This window comes from Caloenas nicobarica, chromosome 4 (genome assembly GCF_036013445.1).
Source record: "Caloenas nicobarica isolate bCalNic1 chromosome 4, bCalNic1.hap1, whole genome shotgun sequence".
NCBI lineage: Eukaryota > Metazoa > Chordata > Aves > Columbiformes > Columbidae > Caloenas > Caloenas nicobarica.
The window spans coordinates 15,511,126-15,534,662 of NC_088248.1; the positions used below are offsets into that span (position 1 = coordinate 15,511,126).

Below are 23,537 nucleotides of genomic sequence, written 5' to 3' on the forward strand. Positions count from 1 at the left end.
CAAACGTACCTTTTTGATAATGGGAAGTTTAGTATGTAATTTGGTGCCAATTTAAGATAATTTCGCTCCCTGCTAGAAAGATGTGAACTGAACCACAGTATGAACCGCTCTTTCTAGTCTTTGAGATGTATCAGAGTTAGGGGGCTGGAGGGATAACACTGGGGGCTGAGAATAGGGAGCCTGCAGTTTTATTCTTGCCCTGGCAATTATGCGCTATGTATGTGGCCACAGCATTTAACTCTTACGTGCCTCAGTTTCTCTGCCCGAATAATAGTGAATTAGGTGTTACGCATAGGGAGCCTGTGCAGCATTACGATTCCTGGTTGTGAAATCGGCTCTTTTGGAGAGAGGAGTTAATTGTTGCAGGGTAACGCTAACAGTGCCCCAGGCGGGATCTCGGTGCAGACACGTATAATTTCCCAGCTGCCAGCCTTGCAACGTTGCCTCTATCTTCATTTTCTAGCCCGCTTGAACAAGAGCAAGGACGCGGCAGCACCCGGGCGGCCGCGCACCCCCGGGCTCCGGCCAAGTCGGCGCAGTTGGCAGCGAGTGGCTCCCCGGGGAGCCGCCCGGCCCTCGCCGCCGCAGCGGGAGAAGGGGAGACGGCGGCGAGACCCAGCGGTGCCGGCGGGAGCCCCCGCGCTGCTGCGCGGCCCGGCCAGGCCCGCCAAGAGTTAACGGCGGCTACCTCGGGGCAGCCGCCGCCACCCCACCCCGGCGCTCCATTATGATTATTTCCCCCCTTCCCTCGCCTGCCAGTTTTGGCAGGGGATTAAAGCAGCTCCCCCCTGTGGCAGCAGTGACCCAGAAACGAGTTTTATTCACGGAGTCCTTCCTCCATAACAAGTACAAACGTCAGTCAGAGGGAGTCTCTGTGTGTGAGAGTGAGCGCGGGTGTGTGTGTGTGTGGTGCAAGGAGCCGCTCTCCGCGCCCGCTCCCCGGCGCCGCGCCGAACTCATGAGGCGGCCCCGAGCCCTCCGCACAGGGGGAGCCCGGCCGCGCCGCCCGCCCTCGCCGCCTTCGCCGCCGCCCCGCCGCCGCCGCCAGCAGGTAACCGTGCCCGCCGCCGCCCCGCCGCCGCCGCAGCGCCAGCCGGGGGAGCTGCCAGCACAGCCATATTTGATGGTTTTTTTTGTCGCTCCGGAGGCGGCGAGAGAGCAGTTTCGTGCCGAAGGTCGCTGCCTAGTGGAAATAAGATAGTACGTCATTAACATGGCGCCAAGAGCCGTGCGGCTCAGTCCGGGGCGAGGGGAGGCGGCCGAGTTACGGCTCCGCTATCCCACAATCAACTTGTGCCGGGCTGGGGCAGGCGGGAGGGACGGGGCGGTGGGAGGAGGGAGGGGAGGTTGTGCTGCCGCCCGGCGCGGCGGGCCGGTGCCGGGAGCGGCCGCCGGCTTTTTGTTTCGCCACGGGCACCGGCGCGGCAAATAAGGACCGCGCAGCTTGGAAGGTGCAGCGGCCAAGTGAGCCGCCGGCGTGCCGCACTCCCTGCCCCACGCCTCGGGCGTCGCTGCAGGCTGCGCTGCGGGGGCATCGCCGTGCATCACCCTCCGCGGAAAGTAGGAAGCGTTGGAGCAACTTGGTAGATGGCAATGGCAGAGCGCAGGTCCTTCGCAGATATTGACGTGTAGGAAGGTGCCGGGGGGAACCATGGCCAGTGTCTGTCACCGTGTCACCCACATGTTCACCTGACCCGTCGCTTCTAACCGTGGGCGGGGAGCGTGTGCGTGGGGGAGGAGGTGTTTATGTGCAGCAGCAGCTTTGTAGTTACACTGACCCCCCCCCTCCCCAGTCACACTTGGCTTTCGCTTGTAGGAAAAAAAAAATGCTTAGAAAGCATGAAAACTGCTCATCGGTAAAATTAAGCAGAAGTTGCCTGTCGGAGCGGGAGAGCCGCAGTCGTGTGTTTGCGCGCAGGAGGGTGTGCTCCAGGGCACCGGTGGGTGTTCGCTGGCGGTGGAGAGCGGCGGGCTGTCATAGGTGCTTCGCCTCCCTCCCTCCCCTCCGTTGCGAGCGCACGGTGTCTCCTGCTGGAGAACAAGTTGCGAGAGCCCCCAAATGCACGTGTTTGACAGCGTGTGTGCGGGGGGAGGCGTGCGGCGCTGCCCGGACTCGCCGGGAGCGCGGCTGCATCCCTGCCGCCTGGCCGGCCAGGCGGGGCAGCGGCGAGCAGGTGCACGGCGGTCCCGCAGCGGCCAGCGCGGCGTGCCCGACCCCCGGCCCGGGCCGGGAGTTAGAGTGCGAAGCGGGGCCCGGGGCCGGGCGCACACGTGGGGGGGGGCGCGGTGCAAACTTGGGGCGGGGGGGGACACCCCTCCCGCAGCCCGGCGGGTGGCTCGGGGCAGGACGTTGGTCTGCGGGGCGCCGGTGAATCCGCGTGGCCGTGCCGGAGTTTGTTGACGGGGAAGCGGAACGGGTGATGTTGGAACGCGAACGTAACGTAACAGAACAACAACCGCGAGGTAGCGGCGGCAAGAGCCTGAAGTTGCTCGGGCGTGAGGCGGGGCAGCTCCGCGATTTCGCTCTTTTCCCCGTCTCTCCCGGGGCCTGGCAAGCCAGCTGGGTCGGGGCTGCGGTGTTCCAGATAGCCGCGTTGTTTCCGTGTAACGGTCAGTCCCCGGCGTCCCGGAGGAGGCGGGGAGGAGAGTGCGGCTCCAGCGATTATTCCACTTGCTGAAATTAGACAAAGCCGCCCTGATGCTGCGGCCGCTGCCACCCTGCCTGTCTGTGGGCTCGGGTGGTTGCCTGCTCGGAGGATGATTTTTTTTGCTTTTCCAATCCCATGGGCGCCCGCCAGTTCATTAGTGACGGGCGGTGGGGTTTCCATTATTTTGGGGAGGGTGGAGGCAAAGGGTGTTTGTTTGTTTGCACCGCCTGCTGGTTGGTTTCCTGTGACAAGAGGTGATACACAGTTTCCAGAACTGTCTGGGAGTGGGAGGAGAGACAGACACAGAAAATGAGCTCAAGTCTCCCCCGTGCTGCTGCCGCTGCTCAAACCACTAAACCGCCCTCCTCGTCCCACCCCCAGCAGCGTGGAGACGCGGGGGAGAGTGGGGAGGGTGCTTTGGCCGTTTTCGGCAGTGACAGGGGTGCGGAGCATGGGGAGCCGAGCCGAGGGAACCAAGTTTGATTTTCAGCCGGGGCCGAGCGGATTGGTGCGGCCGGCGGCGGGGAGGAGCGGGAGCCGCAGCCGGGAGGAGGAGGGGGAGGCGAGCCGGGCGGTTTCAAATGGAAGCCGGGTGCCGTGGGGCTGGGGGTGGTGCCGCTGCTCGGGAAGGTGCCACCCCCGCGGGGGAGGTGTAGCCCGGCGGCGGCCGGGCAGGGAGGCGGCGCCGTCTCCTCGCCGCCGCTGGCGCTGGCTCGGAGCCGCCGGCGGCGCCAGGAGCCCTCGGCGCGGGCGTTAACGGCCGGCGGGCGGCCGGCGGTTGCGGTGCGATCGCTGCGTGAGGAGGAGCAGGAGCAGGAGAGAAGGCGCCCAGAGGGCACCCGGCCGGCCCAGAGCCGCTGAGCGCGGGGCGTCGGGCGCCGCTTTTGAATTTACTCTTCAAGCAGCGCCTCCCGCCCTCTGGAAAGGCGGCGCTGGGCTGGCAGCCGTCCGTTGACTCGGCGGGTGGCGATCGCTCGTTCAGCTCGGTAGAGGCACCGCTCACCTGTGAGGCGATTTCAGGAAGCCACGCTTGCCAGGGTGCGTGCTTCTGGCTAACTTCTTGGTTCCCTTTTCCTTCCGATGACAGCTTTTTTCTAATAAAGTTCGTTAGGTCACCTGTGGGTGAAGTCTCTGAGATCTTGAGACCTGTCAGTCACCCAGTAAGAACTGACCATGCGTGACATACAAATGAGTGGTTTGTGTGGCTGCACACAGGCGTTAAAAATAGCTTACTTTTCCTTAGATAGCTGTTAGGTAGTATTAGAAGTTATGACAGCATTTAGCAACATGCTTTGGTTGACATTTTAATGTTGAAGCAGGAAGATGCTTTTATGCTAGCTCAATGTTTTCTTTTTAGAGAAAGATTTAGCTGTCATTTGGAATAATTTCTTTTTTAAGCAGGCACAGTGTTTTAAGTAAGTCAAAAGCTGCCCACACTTGCAAGCCTAAAACCTTCGTAAGAGTTATGCCAAAAATATGCTTGTTATGGTTCTGTTTCCAGAGGTTTCTCACACTCAGTGGGATATTGTTGAAACAGCAAGGGTTGTACGTTTTAGTATCAGGATTTTCCCTCTGGCTTCAGATACCGCTTGCTCCCTGCTTTTGAGCTATGTTTAATACATGTGCTTAAAATAATAATAATAAAACCCCTTTTCCCCTCACAGCTGCAGATTACCCTTCCAGCTTCTCTGGTTTCATTCCCAATTCACAGAATACAATAAAAAAAGCTTCCCGTATTTCCTCAAATGCTTTCTCCGTGTGGTTAGTACTGCTGCTTTGCGCTGCTGTTTTCAGCTGGAGCTGACCAAGCCGACAGCTTTTTCCTACGTAGAAGAGATGAACAGCAGTGGGTGCAGAGCGGGTTGAATTAATTCATAGAGCGCAATTTATCATTGCTCGAGATTCTGGGCAGTCGGTTCTGCCAGCACAGTTTGGGAATAATTTGCTACCAATGCCCAGATTGTAAGCTAACATGAGCTGACTTGCACAGGTGCATAAATGAGCATGTGGATCGCTGAGAAGTGTTGGGCTGATATGTCTAAATTGTGCTTTTGCCTTCCCTCGTGAAATTTCAAAGAGGTATGCTGAAGTCAGTAGAAATATTCCTTTTGGAGAACACTCTTGGCCTTAGAACATACTTCTTTTTTTAATGGGACTTTGAAGACTTTTTCTCCAAATTTAAGGTCTGACTTTTTGTACCGTGGACTGTCCTATGTAATACTGTAGTATGTTGAGAACTCTTGTATCTTTGTGACTATAAAATGTCACTACAGACGGTTTCATAGGTGGTAAAGAGGAATTATAAAGTTTTAGGTGGATTTTAATAGTATAACTTATTTCGGATGCAGTTCTGTGTTTTATGGGGTTTTTTGTTTGGTAGTGGGTTTTTTGTTGTTTTTGTTTTGTTGTTTTGGGGGTTTTTTGGTCTGGGAATAGAAGGAAAAAAACCAGATTCTTTTTTCTTGCTATTTCAGGTGTTGGTTGGTAAAGACTGGGGTGGTGTCATAAACAGGCTATTTAAAAAGAGTACTGTAGTAGAAGCCGAATGTCTTCATCTACCATCCATTTCATTAAGACTGTGTTACAGTGTACTTCCATTTGTACAATAAGAGTTTTGAAGTGATCTCTTGTGTACTAGAGATAATTAGGTCTTAGTTTCAGTGCAGTTACTGGGTTACTTTCAGGAAAAGCCAGTTTTTCAGTTTGTCTTCAGGGTGTACATGTGTCAAAATTCCACTTTCTTCCCATTCTGTCTGTGCAGCTGTTCTGTGCAGTTTATTATAGTGACACCCATTAACATGGTTACAGTTAATTGTCTGTCAGAGTTGGAATTATACACTCTTTTTACCCAGAGGTTTATACAGCCCTTAAAAATCCTTGAGTAAAAATTGTGCTATGTAAAACCTTTGACCTGAGGATGTAGAATTTTTTCGTCTATAATTATTTTTTAAAAATCTGGTTCTGCATGACAAAGACTGACACACTTTACATCTTTCTCTTTGATCATCATTTTACTTGGGGTCAAACTGAGTGAAAAAGTGTACTGTGTTCTTAACTGTGCAGTAGTAGCATAAAAAGTGCTGTGGTGTGTTCATTGGTGTATTTGTGTGCACACTGCTGTGCCGTTTATGGGGTAATGTCTGGATTTCTGCTCTGAGGAAGCTAGGAAAAAGGATTCTGTTTTTTTTTCACTTGTACGTGTGCAATGCCTGGAACTTCAGTGTGGGAGAAAAAATGTAAAAGGGAAGATTTCGGCATTGCTGTCCAGTGTGGTTTTTGGTTTTTGTTGGTTCTTTTAAATTAATCTCTTGTAGCGTTAAAAGCGGAGGAACATGGTAGTGCATACTGGCAAAAAGAGTGGATTTTCTATACTGTGTGATGTTGCTGATTCTAACCCATTGCATTTGCCAGCAAATTTCTGGGAAGTAGACAGAAATGTCGATATTCCTAACTGTGTCAAGTTGTGTAGAGTTAAATATTTGTTGCTCACCTCCACAAGGATATGTAAATCCAAATGTTATTTTGTGGCCTGATATTGATTATATTGGATTATCATCTAGTCATTTCACTTGCACAGCATTTTACAAGTATTTTGAAAAAGTCTTAGTGCTCTCTCCAAAACACAGTAGCCAGAAGAAACGCTTCAGGCGTTGTAATCTTGCCTTTTAAAACAATCTGAGCAATTGTACCATGTAAGTCCAGAGTCGGGTTTGTATGTTTGAAGCTTATACCTAATCAATGAGTAAACCCCAAACTTAGCTTTCAGAGCTAGCATGATGAAAAAGGATGGAAAAGCCCCTGGGTATGTGTCTCCGTAAGCACAATGCCTTCAGGCTCTGGAGCGGCAGCAGAGCACGTGTCAAGCTGTGCCATCCTCCCCAGCCCTGCCCTGGCATGGCTGGCTCATCTCTGGGTGCTTGGTGGCCTTTGCCACATCTATGCCGTTTATTGCGCTGGTGCGATTGCACAAAGTGCTCTTAGATGCTTTGTCCACCCTTGGACATGGCATATAACATTGCTAGTGGAGTAGATCTTGTGTTTCATTGAAGGCCAGCATTTGCCACTTCTTTTTTCACTCCAATAAGTGGGTAAATGTTGTAATGGAGTCCTCAGGAGATATAACTATCAGCACACGGTGTGTTGGTCTGTCTGATTTCTAAAAGGCTAGTTTAACATGAAGAAACAATCATCTTTCAAGGAAATGAAACTGAAACGATGTACAAAAGTTGCTGGGTTATTAGGAATTTACATGTGTCACTGAAAATACAAGGAATGTTTCTCCCAGCCATGCAGCGGCCTTTGTCACATTAGGGCTACTGGACTCTGTTGTAGCTTCTCAGGTGTTGGGCTGATGCTACAGGTGGACATTATATGGGCAAACATCCTTTTGGGGCTGGTGTAAGAATTTGGGAAAAACAGCTGTAGCAGTGTTTGTGATTGAAGATAGAGTGCTCAAGGGCACTACTTGATTGGCTGCTTCCTTGCTTCAGAGAAGCATTCATTTTGCGGAGGGGGCTGGGAAGTTGTTTTGTGGCATGTGTGGGTGCAGTGAATGTTTTGTGGAAACTTCTCGACTAAACAGCGATTATGTGGTTGCGTGCAGTTGTTGGGAATTGAGCTCAGTAACCTGGGTGGTCTCTTCCTGTCCTGCAAGTGTTGCATGCTGAGTTCTGTAGCTTTTGCTTACTATTGAGCTTGGCTTAAATGCTTTGCCTTTTTAATGCTTGTATATATATATATTCTCTTTGCTTACAGGCATAATAATCATAGCCAATTTGTACCATTAAACTAGCTGTGGTACAGTGAGTCTTGATGAATCTGCCTTTACTTCTGACCTATTGGAATTGACAGATCTACTTCAGTTTCAGAATATATTTTAATGAGATCAGTGTCAGATCAGATGCATTATATATCAACCTGAGTATATTAAGTGTATGTCAAAATGAAGTCAAGTGAAAAATACCAGCACTTCTATGACTGTGAAGAGTGAGAATTTCAAAGAAGAGTAATATTGCTGGCACTTAAATCCCAGGTTAGGAAAGGGAAAAAACATGAGATAAGTGATTTTATTGAATAATTTCATAGTTTTTTCATTCTGCCTTTTTCAATATGAAAATACCTCCTTATTTTTATTGAATGATATCCCATGAAGAATGAGTTGTTATAATTTCTGGTTGTGTTTTGGTTGTTGTGGTGTTGTGTTTGGTGTTTTTTTTTTCCCTTCCTTGAAGGTTAAAAAAAGAGTTACTTGAATTCCCAGTATCCTCTAAACATGCTGGGAAAATATGCATGTTGGTGGTTGAACAGGGAAAGCCTGCACCTTCGGTCAGCACCTAACCATCACTATCCATAATGTGTTTATTTTTTATGTACTTTTTGGGTGACTTTGAGGTCACTGTCACCTGCCAGAAACCCATTGTCTTTGAGGCACAGTGAGACCCTGAAGAGCAGCAGTATTTCAATCTGTGGTTGTAACTCTTGTCAGCTGTTCTAGTGTTACCTCTAGAATGTATGTTCTGAACTGTGGATGTGACCATCTGGTGAGAACAGTTCAGAATTATTTTAGAAGGTGAAAAAAGCTGCTTTATTACTTCTAATGACAAAAAAAAGTGGGGGGAGGGGTAATCTTATAATCTTACAAGGTTCGAGACTTGTTTTGAGAAGCCAAATACTAGTTTTCCTTCTGTCATGTAGGTCCCTGCAGACTTGGGTTAGGTTCAGAGATGGGAAAATGAGATCTCTGGATTTTGACTTTTTTTTTTTTCCCCCACATGGATCTATAAAGGGACCTCGTGAACTTCATCAACTTGAGTATTTCTTTTAATGTTACTTATGAGAGCACAGGCTTTTCATTGTGGCCAACTTCAGAAACTTGAGTGGACAAGGAAATTAACTGCCTTATCTAATACTCTGTGCTTCAGGGAAGTGGCTTTTGTTTTGCTTATTTCCTGAAGAACTGTGGAGAATGCTTGAATTGGGAGTTGTAAATACTACTCTCTTCTTTAAACAGCAATAAATTTTGTTTTTTAAAATGCGTGGTAGCAAGTAGAAGCTTCTGGGCCTTTCCTTATCTTGTGACTTTGCAGAAGTATGGCTAGGAGAAGATGAACTCAAAATACACTTACCAAAAGGGTGTGGAGGAGCAGAATTTCAAGTTTGCTTGCTCATCACAGGCTGTTGAGTGTGTCTTTATATATACGCTATGTTATTTTGCTTTACAGTGCATAATGCTTTTCAGACCCTGTGGGAATGAACCAAGAAGTGAGGATTTTAACCATAAATATGCAAGTTATATTTCTGAGATAACTTATTTTTTCTTTTTTTTTTCCCCCCCATATCATCTTTCCTTATGGGAGATATTCCCGTTCTAAATGAGTATGCACTTTTATATTGCTGTTGCTAATATTTCTTTCAATACAGAAAAAGTATGTGAACTACTAGGGAAAGGTACCTTACAGAATAGCTATTTATCCCCCTGTTTTTTGCCATTTAGCAGCTAATTGATTTTTCAGTTCTGTCTTAGCATGTTTTGGATCTGAATGTTGCCTTTCTGTCTTCATAAGTGACCGTATCAGAACTTGGCTCTGGGTCTACTACATATATACCAGATCTGTATTCAGATGATTTTGATCATCCAGGCTGGTCTGTGTATTTATTCATTGGCACCATTTCCATCTGCCGTACACACAGAGTTCTGTTCTGCTTCAAAGTAATTCTTCCGGAGAGAATTCTTCTAGCACTATAAGAGGTTGTCATTTACGATTCTTTATTCTCTGGCATCAGACATTATATCTGAACTTTGATTCTATAAAATGGTGACAAAAGATCTTGGTGAAGCGAAGCATTCAGTTTCTCTTTACCTTTATTGAGCAAAATTAGCAGCTCAAGACTGCTCCCTGTTTCAAAGACAGCTTGCATTAAATCCCACTCTGGAAAGTCACTCTGTGGGAGGGAGGCTTCCCCCCTGCCCTTGCATGTTTAATATTAAAAAAAAAGGACTAAATCTTGCAATGCCTGGGCTCTTACAACTACAGGATGTTTCAAAAAGTTGGACCAAATTACTTATTAATACTGCTTTGAAATCGGGTCTGTCTTTTTGAAACACCCTGTGTATTAAGTTCGTTGGAAGTGTAAAATAGAATCTCAGATTCAGTTGCTTGTGATCTGCTATTGATGATAAAATTAATTCAAAAAATGCTTATTTGTTTTCATTTGAATCACTTTTGGAAGAGAAGATATTTTTGTGCTTTTGTGGAAATAGCGTCAGTCTTTGGGTAGGCTTTTTGGATTTCCTCATTTTGTGAATTAGTTGTAGTCTTATTGTAAAGCATTACTGAGTTTACTACAATGAGACATGTTCTCAGTGACCAAAGTTGTAGTTAACTCTATACTGAAGGGTCAATGGCAAGAGTTTTGCTGAAAGGTTTCTAGGAGATCCCAGCTCACATGAAAATGAGGAGGTTAGATTTTCTGCACCTACCTAGAAACAGAAAAGTACTTTGACATCTGATTTCCAGATCTATGCCCCAAAAGTATGTATGAGGGCTTTGCTGCTAACAGAACACCCAGACCTTGTTCATATCATGATTGATATGTGGTAAGCAAAGACTCAGGGGATTTGATGTGCATCTAGAGTCCTTGTCAGCTTAACTTATGGTGGATATGCCTTTCTGCTATTGTCTTGTCATGTTTTTTCTGCTCTTCAACTTACACTTTTTAATAGCTTTTTACATGTACATTCTGGCTAGCTATTTACAGCTTCTTTAATGTTTCTGAATTTAGTTTCATTCCACAGAGAATACATGCAAAAATACTAATGCCCTGTGAATAGCTGCTAAAACGATTTGGAACTTTTTGCCTGTACATCAGTGATTAATGTGCAGTTGAACTCAGTATTGCTAGAAGTTTGGCATTTCGAAGGAGCTTCTATGTAATCAAGTTGTGGTCTGATTCATGGAAAATGGTGTTAGGCATAGAGCTAGAAACATACCTGCAGAAGAAAGTAACTCTTACCTTAGAGGTAGTGCCTTCCAGGGCATAGGTGTTGCATGTTTAGTTAATCTGGAAAAATGGCTTGCTACTGCTGATGTTTCTGTTTCTTTTTTGTATATCTATATCTATATATATCTCTAAGTGAACAACTTAAGTCTTTGATTTAATAAATCTGGCACTTTAAACAGGAATAAAATGCTTCCAAAAACATATTAGCCAAAGTAAATATTTACATGAGCAGTAAAAATGTTATTGTATTGCAAATCTAGTGTCAGAATGGGCAGGGAAAGTTAAGCACATTGACTGCAGATATTCAGTGATTCTCAGAACAAAATATGCTTTTGTTTCGGGGTGAAGGTGTTGGTGGGGTTGTCATTGATACTCTCCACTCTTGTGCACCTGCTCATATGATGACTGCCTAATTAAGGATCCTTGAGACTTTCGCTGTTCATATTTCAGATGCTCTTTAAAGTTGTTTGTTTTCCTTTGTGTGCTTGTAAGTCCTTGAATGCCATCAGAAACACAACTTGATGACTGTATGTTATTATCTTGGGTTAAGTGCTGTCTCATTGCTTTGCAGGCTGCCTGCCGCTTCCCGTGGAGATCATGAAACGACGTCGGCTTCCTAGCAGCAGTGAGGATTCTGACGACAATGGCAGTAAGTGCTCCTTTGTTGAAGACTGCAGTAGATTATGAGTTTGAAAACACATTTTAACGCAGTGTTTCATGTGACAGGGGGATTTTGCATATTGTTTGGAGTGGTAGAAATGTGTATTATAGGAATCCAGTTTTGAACTCAGTCATTCTGAGTACAGGTGGATGGTAGAGCTGGACCCCCGTGCCCCCAGCCACTGTATTGACTATACAGTGTTAGTTAACAAGGCAAAATAAAAGAAGTTGGTTGTCTTCAAAATCTTTGCAAGCAGCATAAATTACCATTACAAAACCAGAAATTGCATGGAGACACCTGCTAATGTTGTCCACAGCTTAGTTTTTTATAGAAGTTTGCATTAGGATTTTAAATTTGCTTCAGTGTTCCTGTACTCTCTTATGGAATGGAAAGATACATTGCTTCAAACTTGAGCAGAAAAGATTGATGATGCATAAAAGTTTTTCCTTACTTCGTCTGAAGATCATCTTACTTGAGGAATAATTTACAAGAATTTGAATTCAGTAAATCAGTAATTTTGATACAAAATTTTTTTTTAACTGTTTCTGTACTGACATAACTAACACTGAGCTCTTTGTGGTATATCTCTTGTATTTGGATTCCAGGGATTGATAGTCTTTCATTTAAGAAGAAATAAAAACGGAAGCGGGGGGGGGAAGATGGCAGTTTGGGAAATGTGCCCAGGTGTTTTATTTGCTCAAACAAGCAAGGTGATTGTACTTGACAATAGTGCACATTAGCCAGTTGTCAGAGAGGTTTTCCTGGTTTTAATTTGATCTGAGTGCACATCTTCAAATTCTGAAGTCTTTTGTGAGACTTCAGTCTGAAATGTAATAGGAAATGATCAAGGAAGCTTTCCAGGTGCTTATGAAGGCTTCAGTCTGAGAACATAGCTCTGTGGTGCACTGTGGCCCTGCACAGGTGACTGCTGCACCTGCATGCATTTCTTAGGAGTGTCTGTGCTGCATGAGAGTCTGCTCCACTATCTCTTATGGCCAAATCTGCACGTTAAAACAACCTTGGGCCAACTAGTGCTGAAATGAAGGAGTAGTAAAAGGATTGAAGGAGGTGAGAACTAGCAAGCTGATTAGGAGTCAGTCCAAATAAGGATTGAGTAAAATCTATTAAAGATGTGTGAGATTTGGCTTGTTTTAGAGAACTTCCTGCAGATGGGGGTTTTGGAAGGAAAAAATCCCGAACCTGACCTATTTTTTCTTGGTTAGAATATTTACTTGGGGTTATAAACATTGAAACTGTTGTATTTCCTCAAAGGTGACCTGGACTTCCTGAAAACAAAGATACGTTTTTACCTGTAAGATAGATGAGTAGCAGCAAATCTGATGTCTTTCATTAGAATTTTACTTTACCCTTTTCTCATTCCCTAGCAGCCTTATATAGTAGTGTTTCATTTTGATAAGTGTTTATTTTAACTCTCTTACCTGTTCTTTACTCTTTGATCCTTTCATGTGGCAGGGTTACAGGCTTTACCAAATAAAATACAAAGCAGATAGTCTTGGAATTGAAGTTCTGCAATAGATAGAGTTGACTGATCTGTTGCTGATTATAATGCTTGTTTGTAATGTCATTTGGTGTATAACTATCTGGAATAGAGCTGTGAGAACTATGTTTTCCAAAAAACCATATTTTCATCTGTTCCATAGGTCAAGATCTAAGAAAACGAGTTAGAGGAAAAAAAAGCCAACACCTTGCCCTTTTATAATGTCTCTAATTTAAAGCCTAATTAATATGAATAACTATTTCTTGAATAAATTATGTGGCAAAAGCCAGTGAAATTTTAAAAGTATTTTCAAGTATTGTTTGAAATATATACCACTTCTCTTTTATTACAGTTTTTTTTTTTTCTTGACTTGATTCTGGTTTTTATCTCTTGTGAAATTAGTGGGCAAATTCAGATACAGGTTCCTGCGTATTCATTCTATTACTATGCACATGTTCAGAAGGATTAAGGGTTAATAGTCAGAAGCTGAGATAACATTTAATGTAGGGTCAGCATCTCCAAGGCTTTTTGTTATTCACACTTCCATGAGAACAATGTCTGACACTCAGGCCCTTTCCCTCTACTTTTCCTGTTATAGGAAATACCAGTAGTTCCTTGTAACTATGTTTGGATGTCAAGGGTCTCCCCTTACAGGTTTCACCTTCATTCAATCTTTTCTTGTCTTTGGTAGAATTACTCATTACTTTCACTGTGTTAATTTCTGTATAGAGATTCATAATTACTTTGTCAGTAATATGTCTGATTCACTGTCTTGATACTAGAGTTAGGAGAGTAAGCAAATTTTGTTGCCTAAAAAAATAAAAGGTAAAAATTCGTGTGAATTTCTGGGCTCTGTGTTGAAGCCTTGAAGCTTTTCAGTAGCTATTTTTCCTTCTCAGAGATTCCAGAGGCAGAAAACAATTAAATAGACTATTCTGAGTACTCAAACAGCCATCTTCTAATTGAAAAGTTGAAATTTTAATCAACACTTAGTTGGAATCCTATTGCCAAACATCTGCTTCCCTTCAGTCAGTGGCACCTCTTGACCCTCTGGTGCGCCTCTTGCATTCCCATCATACTGAACTCAATAGTCCTTCAGCTTAGAGAGCACTGCTCTCCCTCATCTTGCAACGTGGGGATTTGGCCTCCAACTGTTGGGTTTCTTCAGTTCTGAAATTGAATTTTCATGCTGTGCCTTAGTAGTTTGTGTGATCAGGCATCTGAGATTCATCATGAGCATCACTGGATAAATGTTGTTGAAGTAACCTGGATGATGATGCTTGTCTGGGGTAGACTCCAGTGTGTAGACTAGTGCCACCTGGAAAATATTTTGACGTGAAGAAACACATATTTTATTTTATTGAAGTCAGGAACCTGCATATTCATAAGGTAGTAATAATGAATGGATAATGGAATTTATCTAAAAAAATTAACATATAAAGACTGTTGTCGATTAGGTTACCAAACTGAATCAGTTTCCCTGATAGTCGCAGGGTGATAGAAAACTAAACCTCATACCCCAAACACTAAAGTGTTATGCTGAAGACAGAAGGATACCCGTAGTTCTTCTAAGGATGAAAAAGGTGCTCTCCTTTTGTGAGATGAAAGAAGGGAGAATGATTTTCATTTGGTGTGAAATACAGAACAGAAGAACACTTAAGAACATTGTTGCATTCCTAGACTACATACATGTATTTACTGACATATTTCAGTGTGGGTGTTTATATGCTGTTTGTAGTATTTTAAAGCCTTGCAGCTTAAAGACAGAACCCTTGCTTTTCTCATCACTTGTTTTGTTTGCCCTCTGACTTGATCCTTTCCCAAAATCCAAGTGCAGACTTCAGGCCACCGAAGTATTTTATTTTATGTCCTTCAGCGTAACTGCTGAAAATTGTTGAGCAGTGTCCCCTTAAAATCAGGCTTCTAAATCCTCATTTAGACAGGAGGCCAAAATAGCGTATTTGAAGCACTGTGCAAGAGGCGTCAGCGAAAGTTGTGCACAGCAGTTCTGCAGTTAGTCCCTGGATATCTGCGTGTGTTCTCAGAGATTTCGTCTTCTGAAATTAATAGGTCACTTTTGAACATTTTATCCATGAAATATAATTGAATGAAAAATGGCTGTAGGCATAGTTCCGGATTTTGAACTTTTATCTAAATACAGAGAAATGGTATTGGGAGAGGCTTGGGGAAGAGTTTAAGATTATTGGCACCTCAAAGTAACCCTTTTTTTGTCGTCTGGCAGCTTGTTAGTTTCTGTCCCTTTCCAGATAATGTATTAGAGCAACTGTAATAGATGTTAGTATTAGCCAGGCCCATCATAAAAGGCTTGTGATGTACATGTCATCTTCTTCCAAACCTGTATGAAGTAAATCAGTAATGTTTACCTCAGACTCAATTATGTCCTTGTTATGCACATAGCTGGCTAGGGCTTTGCTATTTTTATGCAATTTTTGTTACATTGTATTTCAGCATGTTTCCCCCTTGCAAAAACTCCTTATCTTTATGATTCCAGGTCTTGCTCTAATTAAATGTTAGATACTGAAGCCATTTTATCTTTCATGCTCTGTGTTTGTCCTGACTTTTTAGCCTCATTGGTCTGTAAATCTGTGAAGGTGCTTTGTGCTGAATATTCCATGTGCTTTGTTTCCTGGTGAGATGAAGTTGTGCAGTGGAGTAGTCTCCATTTATAGCTTCAGGGTATCCCTTTTGCACACATTGCTTGGACACATGGACAGATTGTGTTTGAGATAAGATCTGAAGCTCAGACAGTTGTAGGGAGCTTGGGTGAAATCCAAGCCCTCCTTGATGTCAGAGTCCCTGTTTTTTGTGAGTGAGGAATTCAGAACACTATTTTCTTCACACTTTACTTGGTCCCATGATGCCTCTTCATTTATTCTTGGAGGGGTTATCAGTTCATCGTACTCCTACATGCAAAGTATCTGAAAGAAGTGGTGAAGATACTTGCAAATGAAAAATACTTCTAAGATTTACAAGGTTTCACATCACTTCCGAGAAATGAAATATTTAATACTTACAGATTATGGAATATAGTTCTGTAATTCACATGGACCCTACTCTGTCATTGCTAAACAAACATTATTTTAAAGTTAAACGTATTTTGGCAATATCTGTTGCTGTGACTGAATGATGGGCATTGTAGATTTAGAAAGGGCTTTTCATCCTGGTGGACTGCTGTTGTTTGAGATGGATCCCAGAGTGCCTTCACAGAGGTTGCCGAGTACATAACCTTAGGTGTGTGTGTGTCATTTACCACAGAATTGCAGCCACTGCTGGTCTGAAATGTGGAAATGTAGGAAAACTTAGCAGTTTGCCTAATGCTGTGCAGCATTGCATGAAAAGGAAGTGAAGAACAGTTTTCAGTTGAACTGGCTAGTAGGTGAGTGATGCTGTTTGAACAACAGAAGGTGACATAGTACAGTGCTAGAATTTGGGCAAAGCAATGAGTTTAGTGATGTCTGCTGTGCTTTTGAAAAAGGATTGTGGCATTTGGAGTGATGACAAATGGTCAGAACCATCTTACCTGAAGGTTAGGCTCACTGGGGCTTTTGAGCAGTCTGGAAGAGTGATTTGAAAGATTTACCTGGACTAACAGGATATCCCGTCTGAGGAAGGGACTTCATGGGATCATCACTGCCGCTTTTACAGAGGCATGTTTCCCTTTACAAGACTGAGTATACCTACCTAACTGCACTTGAGTTGCAAGGCCTGACAACATCATGTTAGCAGCCTCTGAATGCTAGCTTGGGAGTTGCTCAGACTGACTTTTGTAACCTGTAGTAGAACTTGTGCTAAAACTTTGTTTACTGTGGCGGTAAAACAGTGCTACAGTGGGAAGCCTTGGGCTAGGGAGCCGGAGTGGCACTTGGGTTGCGATAAAAAAAAATAAGGTGTCTAGAAGTTCCTCACTGTTAGGAGAGCGACATGTGCCTATGCGTGTTTACATGTGTCTTTTTTGAGATTATAAAACTAAAATGTGTGCTACTGAGAAAAGCGATGATAGGAGGGAACTTGTATTGAACTGTTACAGCAGGGAGCTGCAAAGACTGTTCATTATGTGTGTCAGATACTGAGCAATTGTGCGATGTTGTGGCAAAGCGCTGCAGAGATCATATGGATCCATGCATTGTTCAGCAGCTGCAGTTGGGTAGTTCTCAAATGACACTAAATTTTGAGTAGCATCAGTGTTGATAAGAGATAAAAGGCCTTTGCTTTTTCTATCTTGATCTCGAAAGAGATTATTTTGTAATAATATACTATTATATAAAGATAAGGAAGATAGATGGGCAAATCCTCCAGTGACAGAAACATGAGAAGGGGAATTTGGCTATGTGAAATGATCTCATAGGTTGTGTTTGCATACCTGTGGCTTTCTCTGTGATAAGACCTGAAGACTTCTGCACAAACAGCTCTTTCTATACCTGACATAATGGAAAACTGCCATTGGAGTAGTCCGATTCTGTTTTATTTATGCTGGAATTTGGGTCTAGACATGTGGAGTTACGTCCAAGTGACATGAAGCCTTGCTGCAAAGAGTTCTGGGCCAAGCACTAAACTGGGAGGCTCTTGAAGCATCTTTGTTTCCTCTTCAGGCTGCAGCTCTTCCCAACAGTGTTGGCAGCAGCACCTCGTTGGTCTTGGCGTGAGTTGAGGAAGAATATAGGCATCTGGAAATGCGAGTGTTAAGCAGAAGTGACAGCCAGACATAAATCCATGTCAGGGATGTTTTGCTCTGTTGTGCTGCCTGGTGTAATGGTATAGCGGGAGTGTGTTTATGAAGGGAGAAGTGCTTTCAGACACCCAGTGATCTGAGGCTTTGAAGTGTTCAGAGGCTGCAGCAGCAGGTAGTTCTCCAGGGACACAGCTGGGTGCCTTGCAGGTGGCTTTACAACAGCCTTGTGCATGATATGTAATAGCTGAGCCTTTTCTGCTCGTGCTGAGGAGTATATTAGTTGTGCAGTAGAATTCCCAGAGAACCTGAATTGCTTTATTGGTCCCGAGGAATTTCTGTTTTGATGGGCTTTTTTTTGAATGAAAACATATTCTTGGCAGATCATTTAATAAATTGATAGTTAGAATTGATTATGTTTTTCCTTTTGGGAAGCATATTTTCTTCACAAATATGGAAAAAGAATTCACACTCCTTGATTGCTTTCTTTATTGTCAGGGTGTGTATACGTTATGTACACCTCATAGCAGTGTTATAAAAACAGTGTTTACAGTGTAAGGTGTATATAATAGCCTAAGAGAACAGAAGGTTTTCCTGCTTGAGTCTTAGAAGTCATCCTTCCAGCACCAGTAGTGTGTTATAACTTTGCCTCTCTTGCTGTGAATTATACGTCATTAGTTGTTTGGGATTTGTTTAATAAGATGCCTTTTATCTCTGGTTTCTAATGATGATAATGATGCATGTTTTGGATATGTTTATTTAGCTCTGTGCTTTGGAGTTGTGTATTTTTCTGATTCACATACCTTTTGGTAGTATGGGCTCTCTTAACATCTCATTGATTTTCCATCTGCTGTAGAACTCATTTCTCCCATGGGGTTTATAATGTTATTATACAAAGGTTTTACATCTTCCAAATCTCAGTGATTCAGACTTCCCTTATGGTTTTTTTGTTATTTTACCAAAACTGGGTTTAACTCTGCCTTGTTCTTTTAGTAGTTTTTCTAGTCTTGGTGGTCCTAATCCAGTCTGGGTGTAACAGTAGTATTCAGAAAACTGTTGATCAGTATAGTCATTTTTGATGCTTAATGTGAGAGGATAATTTTGGTGAAAGGTGTCTGGAATCTTTCTAAAATTGATTAATTAGGTTAATGTGCTTTTATAACGCAGAAGAGCTGTTTTGATTCCTGTGTTTTGACCACAGTAGCTTGTTCCTTCCGTATAATCCAGGAATGGTTCTTATTTCACGTATTTAGATATAAAAATCACATCATTAATCACTGAAGTATTATAGCTATAATTGCCTGTGAACTTTTTCTTTCAGTGCAGTCCCTCTTCTGGATTAGATATGAAAATACGGAAAGGATACTTAAAAGGCAAATAACATCCTTCATTTTCCTCCTGCCCTTTTATTGGTATACTCGAAGTGAGTGGATTGCTTATGAAAGCAGCTTTGGGTAATTCAGTGACCTGGTCTTGGCACTGTTGAAGGCAGTGAGATTTTGCCGTTAACTTTAATGGAAGCAAAGTTGAAACTCTTATTTGAGATTTCAAAAGCAGCTAAATTTGATGCTGTCATGGGCTGGATATTTTACTATCATTTGATTGGCTCCTTTAATTTCTTGCATTTCTGTGTCTAAGTGGTGGTGGCTGGTTGAATCTGTGAATGCATGCCTTATAGTTGGGTTTTGTTTATTCAGTGAGTAAATGTTTTCTCTATTGAGTGAAGCCCTTGCCAAAGGTCATCTGTTAGCTACAGTTACAGGTCTTAGTAGGTAGTAAAATCTCAGTCCCATGAGAAATTAGTCCACCTTTTTCTCATAGTACTATGTATAGACAGTTTGCACTACTCAGAAAAATACAATGGTCTCTTCAGTAACTTACTAAAAACGTTGTGTTTTCACTGTGCGTACAACAATTTTATGTGCAAGGAAACGGCTATTACAGAACTATGTAAGAAACTCTTTCTTCCCTTGTTGTAGGAAGCTGGCGTGGAAAAAATACTCATTATAATGTATCCTGAGGAAGTCTGACTGCGTTTGAGTTGTCCCTTGTGCATGGAAATTTAGTGTGCTTTCGTCTAGTGTGCTTTAGTGTGCTTTCGTCTAGTGCTTTAAAAAAGCAATTTAAAATGAAAATTCTGTAGTTTTGATGCTAAGAGTTGACTCTTCATGTTGCATGAAATAGTTAATTAATCCAGTGTCCTAACCTTTGTGTACATGGACCGTGTCTAAAATCAGAAGTACACATTTAAGACAATGTTTTGACATATAGCATCTGCAGATGACACAATAAAGAAATGGAGATGGAAGATATGGTAGGGATTATTTTACTCCTCACCTTTGTATAATAGCTTCTCTGTGGCATGAAAGAGACCTGGAAATCCATCTTTTAATACCCACATTTAAAAAACAAAACCAAACACCACCAGAACAAACAACAACAAAGAAAACCCCACACAAAAACCAACAACACAAGAAAAGCCCCCAACAACACAAACCACAACACACACCAAAAAAGACTGTGCGTGCTTGCTTGTACTCAGTTTATGGTAAGTTGTCATCAGAGCTGAATTAAAACACACAGGTAAAGACCCAAAAATACATCGTACTGCTGCTGCTCTAATTTTGCCAGATGCACACATTACTTGGGAACAACTGTGTTAAAGCCTCCATAATCACCAGCTCTTCTCCCACAGAAACTTCAGACTCAAACATCACTTTACCAGTGCAGCTTGTTGTTCTTAATTCCTTGTCTTATATTCAGGCTCCCTTCCCCAGGGCTAGCAGTGTACAAAACACTCGGATCCAAAATGAATTAGGAATGTCAAAGTGTGTGACTTGCTGGTACAGAGGTCTAACCAGCTGAATACCTCAGTGACAGGTAGTTGGTCAGATAGTCATGTCCTGCCAGTGGAAAATATCAGAACACAGGAAAATGAATACTAATCTCTGTGGATATATATGTGGTCTGTGTTTTGTAGTGAGTCTGTTGATTAAAGAAGTCACATCTGTCTGAATGTTAAACCACTAATATATTGCTATGTGTCAGGAAAAATCTGGTTTTCTGTTATGAATTTTAGCTGTACCTGACACGTTTTGAGTGATTTCACTTATTCCCCTCCGATTTTTTTAGGTCGAGTTTGGGTGTGGGCTGATAGGATCCTCAGGTGGAGTTTATCTGTGTTGCTGCTTGGTTTTTTTTTTTCCTTTAGTTTTCAAGAGAATATTTAAATAGAATGGTAGATAAATTATCTTGGGAGTCTGGCTTTCCACACAGGTTAGTAAATGGCAGTCAGTCACTTTTCTCTTTTTTCCCCTTCATAGAAATACAAAGTTGTAAAGTTGAGGGGCTTAGGAAAAGGGCCTGTTACTTTAAAAAGCCTTTCAAATCACCAGCTTTTACATTAAAACACTAACATTTGCTTAAAATAATATTTTCCGTATTCTTACTTCAAAAGGTAATATTTTCAGCTGTTTGCTGCGTACCTTCCTTCAATTTTGACCATTATGTATGTTCTGTGTAACGTGTGTTGTTCATTGCTGTGTTACAGAGTGGTTTTTATTGGGTCATAACTACAACATAATGAATTCTTCTGATGACTAGTTACTCAGTCATATCTTTCCAATGAAAGTCTTGGAGAGTTGCTTTACTTTGAAAGTGATTTTTGTTTTTGATAGAGAACTTATCCCATCCTGTGCAATCTTTTTGAACAGTGCTTTCTGATCCCCAAGAGGTTTCTGCTGGATGATGTGAAGCAATGCTGCTTTTATGGACTGTAGCCTTATTTTTTTATTCCTAGCATCTGTGTGCCTAGGCAGTGAAGAAATGAGCCGTGTAGGAAGGCCTGTGCATCGGATCTGTTTTGTCTACAATTAATGCCCAGAGTAGCAAAATCTGTGTTCAGCCTACAGAGTTCAACATGTAGGTCCTAGCTTCTCTATCATATAGACCTTATTACAAGTCCTTCATCTCTCCAACCCGTAAGGGTTTATTTGCTTTTCGTTTAATTACTACTGTGTAGCTGTCAGTAGAAAATACCTGCCATACCTGTAAATCTTACTGAATTAAAATTAGTTCATTCGCACAGGTATAATATACCCTGTTGTCAAAGCACCACCTTGTCACTGGAGTGTAGTTTCCTTCTCTTTTTCTTTCCTCCTGTTACAAAATTTGAGACTCTGTCAAAAGGTTTCAAGCCAAAAAGGTATAATTTGCTCTGAATGTAATCGATAACCATGCAGACAAACATCGTACAACCACGCCGAGAGACTTGCTCAGGAGAAGAGACCACAGCTTGTTTTGTGGTCTCTACTGTGTGTCCATGGCAGTGCGTTTCATTTCGAAAAGGCTTACTCAAGTAAAAATTGGGTAACCAGTATAGCTATTTAGGACATCAATACGTGAGCTTCAAAGAGTACATCTCAGGCTATCGGCAGACCTCCTGGTTCAGTTATTAATCTGTAGAAAGTGGTTTATTGATACTCAGAGGGAAGCATGTTATGAGGTAGGTTTCTTCAAATGCTGAGTGGAGGGCTGATAAGTGCAGTGCAGCCAATACGTGAATGTATCAGTAGAAAATTATAACCAAAACAAAACCAGAAGAGTGATCACACAAGTTTATGACTGAGTAACTTTTATTTCATGGTTCATCTTGAAAGAGTCTTTTGGGGGTTTCTCATAAAAGCCTGATTCTGGCTTGCCTTACTTATATAGTCCCACTAAAGTCAATTGACTGCCTTGAGAGTGTGGAGAGAGAAAAGGCTTTCATTGATGGCAGCACTGTCTGCAAATGATAATTTCTGTATCCTAGGTCTGTCCACCTGGTCCCAGCATTCCAGATCTCGACATCAGAGGACTTCGTGTTCCAGACATGAAGATCGAAAACCTTCTGAGGTATTTCTGGTATTCGATTTGCATTTTGTTACATCTGTCAAATACAAAGCCGTATACATGTAATGAATCCATTTCTTCTGACTTACACTTTCTTTTCTTTTTTGCTACATTTTAGCTGGCACCTGCCCCCTCCCCGCCCCCTTTTTTTTGGCAAGAGATGAGGGAGTTCAGCTGTTTCCACAGCCACTGCCAGCACCAGTTTCTATCTCTGAATTTTGCTATAGTCTGACACCCATTCAACATAGCTGCAGAGTCTTCCTTCTAGTATTTTAGGCATCAGGGTTTATTTATAGTTTGATTTGTGAACAGTGAAAATTTATATTAGGTGCGTTTATTTCATAGTTGGTATTTGGTATTGGGTTTTGGTATGTGATCTTTGTTAATGTGCTTGTTAAACTAGAAATCTGCTTCCTGACAGTTCTGTCTTGTGTAATGCTTTGAGGAAATCCTATCAAGGGAGATATAAATCACTTTGAACTTTCCAGGATGGATCAGCTGTTAGTAACACATAAATGCGATCCAGTTCTTTGGAAATATTTTTGCTGAATCTCTATATCTTCAGGCATATACTATGCTGCAGACTTTGCAGAGGCTGCAAAAAAAGCACTAGCTTTGGGAGGTGGAATTTCTTCATTTAACTTACTTCCCTAATACCTGTATTTCTGATGCGTTAAGTGAGTGATTAGTGTTGAGAAAAAACATGCTTTATTAATATCCCCAGTACCTAAGTCCCAGAGAATAGTTGTGACAAGAAGAATCCCATTCATTACTCAGTGTGAACTACACCTAATACTACTGGTGGTTTCTATCTTCTTTTTTGATTGTTGGCTGTTAAAGACCTTTTTTAAAAATTATTTTTAATGTGGAGACCTCTGATGAATTTATTCTTGCTGGTGAGAGACTTGCTTTCCTTAGTTATCTTTTGTACATCACTTTGAAGCAACGCCTTAGGCCCAGTTTTGAGAACTACCTTTTTAGAGGCTATCAAGAAAGAATCTGAGCTAATTACAAATCTTGCTGTTGGTTTTTTGTGGTGGTGGGGGTTTTTTTTGTGTGCTTTTGTTTTCTTCTGTCCCTTTGCTTGTGTTTATTGTCAGAATCTTTGCAGTTTTGTGCTTTTCCCTCTTGTTTTCTCAGCCTGGATGGGCT

At 42.7% G+C, this 23,537-nt stretch overlaps 1 protein-coding gene across 6 annotated transcripts in view; it reads left to right on the forward strand.

Moving 5' to 3' along the window:
- The window catches only part of JADE1 (jade family PHD finger 1), a 139,454-nt gene that overhangs the window by 92,742 nt on the left and 23,175 nt on the right, over positions 1-23,537 (forward strand). Inside the window, exons 1-3 of one of the 6 annotated variants that reach the window (XM_065634983.1) lie at positions 728-854; positions 11,221-11,298; positions 22,306-22,388. In XM_065634983.1, the coding sequence (XP_065491055.1) occupies positions 728-854; positions 11,221-11,298; positions 22,306-22,388 (288 nt within the window). Of the gene's footprint in view, positions 1-727; positions 855-1,002; positions 1,052-1,564; positions 1,637-3,678; positions 3,687-11,216; positions 11,299-22,305; positions 22,389-23,537 lie in introns of those variants that run through there. The other 5 variants (XM_065634984.1, XM_065634986.1, XM_065634987.1 and 2 more) reach the window with 5 other exon arrangements.